The sequence below is a fragment of the Corapipo altera genome, unplaced genomic scaffold, assembly GCF_003945725.1.
Source record: "Corapipo altera isolate COAL_440 unplaced genomic scaffold, ASM394572v1 24b, whole genome shotgun sequence".
Taxonomy (NCBI): Eukaryota; Metazoa; Chordata; class Aves; order Passeriformes; family Pipridae; genus Corapipo; species Corapipo altera.
Window position 1 is genome coordinate 10,976,801 of NW_020884888.1, and position 11,097 is coordinate 10,987,897.

At 36.9% G+C, this 11,097-nt stretch overlaps 1 protein-coding gene across 1 annotated transcript in view; it reads left to right on the top strand.

Annotated features, from left to right (window-relative positions):
- Positions 1-7,965, top strand: part of GRB10 (growth factor receptor bound protein 10) — a 144,616-nt gene extending 136,651 nt beyond the window's left edge. Inside the window, exons 14-17 of the mRNA XM_027643863.1 lie at positions 91-157; positions 1,144-1,231; positions 3,954-4,047; positions 4,838-7,965. Coding sequence (XP_027499664.1) covers positions 91-157; positions 1,144-1,231; positions 3,954-4,047; positions 4,838-4,984 — 396 coding nt within the window. The 3' untranslated portion in view covers positions 4,985-7,965. The remainder of the gene's footprint in view (positions 1-90; positions 158-1,143; positions 1,232-3,953; positions 4,048-4,837) is intronic.
- Positions 7,966-11,097: the final 3,132 nt, after the last annotated feature.

An 11,097-nucleotide genomic window follows, 5' to 3' on the forward strand; every position in this document is an offset into this window, starting at 1 on the left:
TCCTGTAAATTAAATCTGTATTGCATGTTCACTAATTCTCTTCTGTTGAAACATTAGTGTGGATTTAACGGTAATTCATTTTCTCTGTAGAAACGTAGCACAAGAATGAACATCTTGGGTAGCCAAAGTCCACTCCACCCTTCCACACTGAGTACAGGTAAATTCTGCTGGTTTGTAAGCATAGTATCAGAGACCTCTGTGGGTAAAGAAAAGCTGTATTTTATATAGAGTGCAGTCATGTAGTATTGATGTAAAATACACTGTTTATGTTTATCAGTAGCTTCTGTGTCATTAACATGCTTACCCATACAGGCGTAGTAGAAGGAATTTGTTTTCCTTTGATGGCACACTCAAGCTTTTCTTCAGAACTAAGTTTTTTGAAACTCAGATTTTATAAAAATAGACACTCCATAAATGTTTCCATTTAAAACAATCCAGAAATCAATTCCCCGTTTCAGACAAGAAAAGTCAATGAGTGATCTGTTAATTTTTAAAGAGTAAAAATGAGAGTTTTCAAAATGGAATTCATTCCATAATAACTGACTAATGTAAAATATGTATGCCTGTAATGCAAGTCCTGAACATCTGAGATTGTAAGTTCATTAAAATAATAGGAAATTTCATAATAATATCCTGAACTTCTTAAAGGAAACACAGCTATTCTCTGTTGCTACTCTGTGTTTCTACTCTGTTGAACAGAATTTAAAAATACCATTTGAAAAATAAACAATAAACATAAAATATTTGGGGAAAACTCTGCTCTTGAAAGCATAAGCTAAAGTGTTTTTCTATATTTGAGACTTAAAGAGACTTGATTCTAACCCATTAGCTTATACATTGTCTTCTAAGAATTGCTAGTCCCAACATTTTCAAGAAGCTATGAAAAGGCAATATAAGAGATTTCTCTTGTTAACTTGTACATCTGCAAATCAGAAAATACATGAAATAATGCCTCTCTACTTGGTATATTAAGTAGATGCATTTTTTGATTTTTTTTTAATATAGATTGATGGATGATACTTTATAACAAAAATATATATACCCACTTTTAAAATGTGTAAATAATTAGTGCGTGGAAAAAATGTTGCACATGTAACTGTTTTTAACCATCTTCTCTTTCCCTCTTTTCCCTCTCGCCTCCAGTTATTCACAGGACACAGCACTGGTTTCACGGCAGAATCTCTAGAGAAGAATCTCACAGGATTATTAAGCAACAAGGGCTTGTAGATGGGTAGGTACTGTTGTTGCTTAGTATTTATGGTCCGATGGTGAGCTTTACAGACAAGAGCACAGCCTCTGCTGGTAATGCTTTACAGGTTTCTGAGCACTTCTGAGTAACCCGATTCTCGAGTAGTCCCATTATAACCTGCCTGGCTTTCAAAAAGTCAGAGTGCGTGTTTGTAGGAGAGGATCTTAACTCTTAATTTGAAAAATAAAATCTTAGAAACACAGTTAAACTTCTTTTTTTTTCTAACAGAAGCAATCAAGTTTTAGAGACTGTTAGAATCTGAAAATAGTTAATTCTTGTAATCTGCATTGAGGATATATTTTTTAGAGAAAGCTGTACCTAACCATTTGCCACAAATTTATAATGTCATTTGTGCTCTTTTGCATGAATCAGAGGAGTTAATGGTGATTTCTCACTATTTGTTTCTGTTCTAGAGCAAAGAAATGAAAGTAACTTAAGTGCTCTCTAAAATGTTTTTAGTTGAGATTTAAGTATCTTCTGTATCATTGTTTCCCTCATTTATATGGAGTTATGGTTATTGAAGGAAAGTTGCTTGAACTGCATTCAGCAGTTCTTTATTTGTAGGATGGGAAAAGCATGGTTGCCTTTGGTTCACTAACCTAACTGCTGTCAGGGTTAAGGTAGAAATGTCCATGTTGGCTTCTCAGAAGACAGTGAAGTTCAAACCTTTCTTTGGTTTTTCTGACTTTCTGATTCAGAACACTTATCTTTGTGCAGAATAATATAAATTAGAGAAATAGAAGTTGGTAGTGCATATATGTATTTATCAAGCAGCATTTATTTGTTGGTTTGGGGTCTTGGCTGGGCTAAGGCTGGGCTAAGTATTTTAACTTCACAGGTCAGATAGAGAAGAGGCTGAGAAAGCAAAGGCGCACTGCTGACTTGCTGGGTTTCTGGTTCTCTCACACTACAGATCTTTATAATCTTGGGGTCATTTTGACTTGTTGCCTTAGGAATCTGGTGGCCTATCCTTCATGAGGTTTTCAGGAATGTGTTGTGTTAATGCCTTTGAGGAGGTGTTAAATTTGTGCCTAGTCAGCTTACTCACCATGGACCATGAAGATTGGTTAGTTTGGCTGCAGCAAGGTCAGTCAGCAGTGACAAAAGAACTATGTTACCTATGTGCTCCAAGATCTAAGGATTGTGATTTTCAGGATGGAAAAATCTTGCCTATGTTTTCCTGCTGTGTGTTCCTGAACAAAAGAAGGTAGAAAGTTAACAGTCTCCTGATGGCTCATGGAAGAGGTTCAGCAATGTATATATGCAGCCGATACTGCTATCTTTGACTGTCTCTGGAAGCTATTGTTGAGGATGCATCTATCTTTATAGTCATTGTTTGTGCAGGAGCCAGTTGCTTGCCAGAGGCTGAGTAAACCATTGCAGTTTCAGTTGTGCAGAGCTCTGCTTTGTGCCACCAGCTTATGATAACATGCATTATCTGAAACAGCTACATGAAAGATAATTTAGAGATACCTGCATGAACTGCAGTACCACAGGGCAGGTAAGACCTTTCTCCCTGACATGGACCCTAATGTATAAGGGCTTTTGTCCCTTTGCCACACATCTGGTCTTCCTAGGACTAAAAAGGAATGTCAAATACCCTTCATGGTTTCTGATGGTGGCAAGACATGCCTGTCTCTGATTACTGAACTGACAGTGGTTATGATGGTGCATTTTTGTGGTATTGACATTTCTCAATCAATTCTGAGGAGCTGGAGTAAATTCTTTTGGGTTCCTAAGACTACAAGCAGTTCTTGCAACTCAGCCTTGGAAAAGTGTGTTCCTGGCTTAGTGATTAGCAATTAAGAGGGCTTGAGGCCTGCCCCCATACTGTATTGGACCATCTCACAAATCCACTAGTGATTAGTGCTGTAAGCCTTGTGCCAAAGGTATATTCTTGTTTTCTGTGGCATGGAGAAGATCTGCTTCCTTGGTTCATAAATGTCAAGGGGAGAAAATGTGGGGGTTTTTAGCCAGATTTTTTTTTCCTCTTCCTATTATATGTATTTAACCATTTGAGTTAGGACTTCAATTTTGTGAGTCAACTTAAAAGTCACAGTTAGATAGTGTATGGTGTTGCTATCTGTACTGCTAAAGTACATTTTCTCCCAGTGATGCCGAGGGACAAATACTGTGACTGTTCTAGAGGAAAAACCAGTGTGTATTTTCCCCATCTTGATAATGTGGAAGCTACTTAACTGATAAGTAATTTTAAGAAAGTACTAAGCTATTTCTGTGCAATTGCAGCCATTTAACCTAAACGTAATTTTGCTGACACTGGATTTTTGTGGACTGATGCAAGATACTGGAGAGTGGGAACAGATTCGCATATATTACTTTCCAATTTACAGAAATTCAGATTTGCTCAGGAGTTAAATGATAATATTTTTTTCATGATAATATTTTTTTCATGAGAGTACATATCGTTAAGGGAAAGCTGAGTTAGAGAGAACCTTAAAAAAAAGCGTCATATGTACATTCTTAGGGGAAGAATTACTGTCATATATGTTTCACTACTTGTTTCATCTATTACTGTTGCATAGCCATGGTATAAAAATTGAAAGCAAATTGCCAGTTATGGAATTGTCTGTTAATACAACTAAAGAAGAGTTAGGCAGTGGCACAAAATTACTTAGGAGTTCTGATTATTTATGAAGAAATAGATTGCAGTATTTAGTTTGCTCTTAAAAACGTTCTCTCCTAGATTATTTCTTCTCCGGGACAGCCAAAGCAATCCAAAGGCATTTGTACTTACGCTGTGTCATCATCAAAAAATAAAGCATTTTCAAATCTTGCCGGTAAGTAGATTATTTTTGATACTGATAACGAAAACCGAAATTTTAAATCATGAAGCTTTTGTCAACATCTGAGAAGACCTCTTATTAATTACTGATGTAATTAACAGGGGTGTTCCTATTAGCAAGTATATTAGCAAGTATTTTTTACAATTGTGAAATGTCTGATTATAATTATTTATTAACATTGTCCGGAAAACTAGTGTAAGTCACTGCATTACACAAGTCTGTGTAATGCACAGAACTTGTTCTCTGTGACTGACAGCAGCAACAGCAGCTGTTGTCTGCCTGTCACTTAGGCAAACATGGAATAACTTAGGGAAACTTTAAAAAGTTTTATTCTAGAGGTTATCCAATAATGTTGAGCTTCAAGTAATGTTACACTGAGATGTTGGGAAACAATTTGATTTTTATCTTGATCAAAAAAGCACCAAAAATTTAAGATCATGTAAATCTTTGTAGTGGTCCTCTTCTCTTGTTTAGCCTGCCGATTTTACAAACAGCTAACAAATACTTTTGAGGTATTTTCATTTTATATAATGAAGTCCAGTGCTGTCTCTACAACTTTCAATTACTCTGCCCACAAGCTTTCAGTTTCATAAATGAAATATTACAAGTTGAATTAACATATGTTAATATGGTGCTGTGCATGATTTCATGAAGAACTCTGGGCACTAGGTTGTTTGGGCAGTGCCCATCTTTTATGTTATGTCACACGCTGGTGGTACTCTTGTCACACTTGCATCTCTTCATGTGCAGTCTAACTTAAAAAGGATGCTTTGTGTTTCCCTAGTGTGAAGATGATGGACAGATATTTTTCAGCCTGGATGATGGGAACACCAAATTCAGTGATCTAATCCAGCTTGTTGAATTCTATCAACTAAACAAAGGAGTCTTGCCCTGCAAACTCAAACACCACTGTATCCGAGTGGCCTTATGACCTCAAATCTGACTCTCACTGAAGACTGGATTTGCTAGAAGAGTAATTGTAAGAGAACGTTGACACTGGGGAATTGGCAGATTTGTAAGTTGGTAAAAAAAATAAATATTATGCACCTTGGGACTCTGAAAGGGATGGATTCGACAGGTGCCAACAGACCAAGATTGCTGGTTTGTCTAACACCTAAGAGTAACTGCTGCTGAGTGTCCCAGCATCCCAAAAATGGGGGGAGGGTCTGTAAAACAATGAGTAAATTTGAAACAAAACTGGAAACTATCTTGGCTGGGCCACTTAACAGGAACAAGTGTGAAGAGAAATCTTTGAAAAGAACTCTTGCCCTGGAATAATCTTGACAATTGAGACTAGTGTGTTTACTTTTTGTATTGATCACTTTTTTTGCACTCCTACTTTGTTTCGGATATTGTATGCAGCCTATATTAGGAGCTGATGTGGCTTTTAAAATTCATGCAGGAGTTGGGTATTAATCTGCACCCTAAAATGTATGGAATGCTTCAGCCTAAAAGGATCTAGAAGAAAATCAAGAAGTGTGTGTGTGTGTGTGCGCGCGCATGTCTCAATACTTCTCTGGAGACCTGAGGTTCAATGATCTGCAGATGTCTTTGAAGAAGCAATGAGGATACAATTCTAAAAGAACATACCACCAATACACATATTCTTAAAACTGTTGACCTGTAGCATTATGGCTGTAGTGTGTTGATGGCATATTAGTGGCATTCAGTCATCAAAGACTGTATTAGATTCTATGCACAAATTTTTATTATTGGAGTGGTGGTTTGTTTTTTACAGCCTTTTGACTGTTTTCCTGAGGAAACTTACTGTTACTAAATAGAATAGGACTGAATGACTACACTTGTATTTGAAACCACCATTTTTTGTGAGAAGAGTCTTCTGCGGGTAGTCTTAGTATGACAAAATAAAAAAAATAAATTAAAAACCAGTGTTTTTAGCTTTATAGCTCCTTGAATTTTCAGACTGTTTCAAAGAGCTCTTTCCACATAGTAAAGCTACAGTGACACAAAGCTCACCTGGGGACAGGGCATAAGAAGAACTGTACCCCTTCTGCTTTTTGTAGGGCCGTGGAAGTTTACATGGTGAGAAAGAACATACTGGGAATAGAAACAGATTTGATTGCGAACTAGCTGCTGGCAATGTCATCCATTGAGATAACTGGTGATCCCTGTGTCATATATGCTACCAAATGGCAGACAGGCATGTATCTTGCTCTGGTGCTGGTTTGTCATCAGAACTACTTTATTGTTAATGTTTAAATGAATTATTTAATGTTTACACAATAACTCTTTCTGATGATAAATCGGTATTAAAGTTGGACAAGTCCCACCTTGATCCTCCAATTGCAAATAAATCATTCTTTCAACAACGTGGTTGGTGCAGGAACTGTTTTAAGTGAAACAACTTCCCAGTGCTTCGTGCCGTTAGCCACAATGAGGAGTATTCCACCCTGGGAACTTGCAGAGCATAGTGCAGAACAGAGCATTCTTAGGATGGTAAATGATTTACACGGGCTAATTCATCTTTAGTATTTGCCACTGGGTTTGAAATCCTAGCCATCTGAAAGGGTAAAGAAGGCAATCCAATCCTACACTTTTAGGTCTTCATGTAGTGTTAAGAATAGCTTAAGACAAACCATAACCTGCCTGAGTCATCCATATCAGCTTAAACTATGTCAATGGTATAGAAACACTGTATTTTAGTTTACAGAACATATTTAGTATTTTTTTCCATTCAATGTCTAGATACTAAAAATGAAGAAACTTGATTTTGTTTTTAGTAGAAGCCTTTTTTGTTTTGGTTTGTTTTTTTTTTTTTTTAATTGTACATAGTGAAATGAGTGTTCCTGCTTTCTAGACAATGTATTTTAAAACCTTGAAATTAAGCTAACTTAAGTCTGACTTCACTTTGCATGCTTCTATTTGGCCCCTATTAGGAGAAAAAAAGATACTTGTATCGACTACATTACCAGTTTAATAAGACCATTTATGCTGTAGTTTTAAGTTTTTCTGTTTACATAGCTTAGTGACAACCATGCATTTTTCCCAGTAGGCGGATAGTATTTGCAGTGTTTCATATTTATGAAAAAAAACCTTGCATCTTATTTAAATTGAGAATAAAAGTTTGACTATGAACCATGATTTTTGTATGTAGATGGTTGACTTAGTATTTTGTACTCTTCCCAGCTAAAGTGAGCTGTTTTGAGAAAGTGACCACCTTCAAAGTGGCAACAATCTTACTTAAGCAGATCACTGCTTTGTCTTCTTTCTGCTGGAAAACAGTCCATGCCACCTTAGTTTTCCAACAGATTCAGCTGGCTGCCAGCTCAGAATACCAAGGACTGAAGGACATTTGACTCTTATTTTTGTATTTAAATGACATGAATGTAAAGGGGATGCTCAGGGTTGTTTTGGAGCCTGTTGAATTTTTATCTTTTTGCCTGTGATTTTATTTTTTAAATAAATACTTCATGTAGCAATCTTGAATATGTTGAGAAGGAAAATGCCAAACCATTTTGGTAATGAGGTTACTAGTTAAGTTATGTTACGATAGGTGTTAAAGTACAAAAAAACTTTTTATTTGTTAATTAATCTTGAAGAAACACGTGCCTCAGTTTAGATGTTTTGTCTTATCTTTTCTGCACTAAATACCTGACAGTTTGACCAATCAATGCACCTTTCCAGTGGCAAGACTTGCTTATCGTAAATTATATTGTCACAATGCAAGATTTAGTGACTGTAAAATGAAATAAAGTTTAAAGTTTCAGGGAATGCAAAAGGTATTAACTTAAGAGACAAAACCTTTATTCAATATGCTTTGCTTCATACTGTAAATAGCTTTTTGGCTTGTGAACCTAATTGTAATCTTTCAGGTATTTTTGTACAAATAAGGGACTGATATTCTGTTTCTTGTAATTAGAAATAAACGTTAATACAATGCTATTCATTTTATATTGGAATGAATGTCGTCTTTTGGATATATCTGTACACTATGTCTCTCTTGCCTTAATTCAGAGTTAATTGGGTGGGTTACATTAAACAGCTTTTAAGAAGAGTGAAGAGGAAAACACAAACCCCAAGATACCTTTATTCTGGCTTTTCTGTCTTAAGGTTCTTATTAGGACAGACTGCACTTTATTTAGAAAAAAACTTGTTTGCCCCTTTTGTTTGAGGAAGATTACTGGGGACATTCTGCTACGACATTTATTCATCTTGGAAGGCTGCTAAAATCAAATCAGAAAAACATAGCATGTGCATCTTTCGGGTCATAAAGCTATAACTCACTGAAAATGTGCACTCTGCATAAAACACTTTGTTGGCCTGATAGCTGTTGGATCAGAAAACTTTTCAATAGTGCTTTCAGAAAGCAGTTGTTCATGCCTGTAATCCTTGTATTCAAGTGGTCTATCAGCATTTGTCTGGAAAAGCACATCTTCATGAAATATGTTCTTCCTTAAAAAATCTGGGTTGGGTGAGGGGCAATTGGTCATTCTTCTGGTAGATGGAATAACAGAAGGTTAGGAATATTTCACTTTTTAGTTGGACACAATTCTTTCCTGTTTCTGCCTTGCTAATCCATAGAAGCCATCAAATGCATTCAAGACTTTGTCACACTGACTACTTCTGCATGCTTCATCTTCATATAAATTTATACTGAACTGTGGCATGAGTTAGTATGTTACCATTATGAAATTCACCAGCACATAGAGGCAGAGTACTTCCTTTGGGTTTTGATATTTGCCAAGTTTTTTCTATCTGGAGATGCATATTAAACTTAAAGTGCTTAGAGTTCACTATCCTGCACACAGCAAGTTACTTTTCCACTGAGTTAATGAAGGGGACTGCTTGCTTCCAAAAGGTTTGAAGATGCCTGTTTCTTGCTTAGCTAAAGGAAGCCATGCTAACATTGAAACTGGCCCCCTCTGTAATCATTAAAAGTCAAGGACTATAACTGTACACAAACCTCTAAAAAAAACCCCCCAACAAAACAACCAAAACAAAACAACAAAAAACCCCAAACAAACAAAAACACAAAAAAATCTACCCCAAAACCTCAGCTTACTTTATTGTATATATTGCATTTGGAACAGGCAAGAAGATGGCATTAAAAAAACCCCAACAGAACAAGAAGATCTTGGTAAGCCTGCCCAGTGGCAGGGTAGTGCTGTCTGCATGTTTGCCACCGGTGTGGCAAATGCAACACAATACCCGTGAAATCTGGCCCCTGACATTAGCAGCAGGTACCTGTGCTATCAGAACATCACCATTGCAAAATTAGTCTGGGCCAGAAGTGGGTTTGTGGTACAAATTTGAATTACTTTCCTGACAGAAGGTTTGTGCTGCTTTCACATTAGTTGCAGAACAACAGACATAATGAGACATATGATGCCACATAAAGCATTCTAGCATGAAGTTTATCTGGCAAAACAGGTCAAATGCATTTGGACCTATAAATAAATTCCTATCAGACTAGTGTTTTACAGCATGTGGCTGGAGCACTTTCATCCTGACACAGAGAACTCCTAAGTTAGGATTATTTTAACACTAAATTGTTGCTTCAGCCTGTACCTGTAAAACCAGATGAGAAAAACATCCCCAGAATGAGCCATTTCCCTTGAAGTAAATAGAACTTTGTATGACTTTGGGTCTTTGTTATTGCTAATTTAGTAATGCTTTAATCTGGTTTGTCAATGTCCAATCTGTAGATTGCTTTGTGTCTTGGACATTTTTTTGTCTGACATCTTGGAAACCTCAGTAACAATGTCAGCAGATGGAGAAAAGTATCTTCCTTTGAAATACCCATATTGCCTTAATTTGGGTTGCTTCTGCATCTTAAATCTTATGTCTTCCTTCCTTAACTTGAAGCACAATTTAATTAGTATTTGAAAACCCAATATATCACAACTATGTCCAAGAGCTATATGATTTTCATTAGATATTGTGATTAGTCACATCTGAGACTTCAAAATGAATTAGCTTCTGTAAAACTCACATTGCAAACTCTTAGCCTCAAGACATTCTCCTCTAATTGCTCATCATTTCACACAGATACTAGCAGATGTTTTAGCAAGAAAGATTGGTTCACGCAAGACACTAAGCTGTGATTAACAGGGTCTTGCAACACTTGTTGGTTACACAGGTTTGTGTGCTTTGCTATAATCAGGTGTTTTCCATCTCTTGGCTGCAAGATTCTGGTGCCACAGTTGGGGAACAGGAAGGTGAAATTACAAACAGCTGCCAGCTCCGAGCCAAAGTACAGCCTGGGTTTATGGGCTCTGAGGCTCATCTCAGCTCAGCTCAGCTGGGAAAGAAGTGGAATAGAGAAAAGAATTACTCTTTGGCAGTATTGTCCAAGTGATGGTTTGGATGTGACTAGGTACATGGTGAAGACAGTGCTGTGATGCCCAAGTGCTGCTCACCAGTCCCTTAGGGTCAGTTTCCTCTCCGCTTCCCTCAGACTTCCCTCATTAGTCTCTGCTGCTGAATATATTAACATGATGTTAATGTGCTCTGTGTGACTTAGCAACTCCAAGTTTTCCGGTTGCCGTAGTACTCTTCAAATCAGGTCCAAAGGCAAAACAAATATAGAAACAAGGCAAGCTCTGAGGATTAGAGCTTCTTGAAAAATAACTCCACAACAGATCTAATGATAGAAGAATGCAATTTGATAAGTACAGAATTGGTGGGTGTGTTGTTTTTTTTTTCACTAAAGACTGAAAACATGGTTTGTGAAGACAGCTGGCTAAACAAGGATGAAAGTCATCGAAGGCTTATGAAGTTTACCTCAAAATATTTACTATCAATTGCTGGAACAAGCGTTTGACCTGCTCTAGAAAACAGTGTTTCAGAGAAGAGCGTGTGCCTAGAAAGGAATTGCATCCTCTTGCTTGTATGCATACCTTCACTAACAAAATCCTAGAAGATGCTATCCTTGAAAGTATAAGAGAGCAAGAACTCCTATGACAGGAGCAGAAAGAAAGACTTAGGATGCAGTAGAAATGGAAGAGCAGACATAAGGGTCAGAGGAACAATCAAATATAATAAGACAGTTCAGTCAACTAGAAAGCAAAGAGTGAGGGTAGG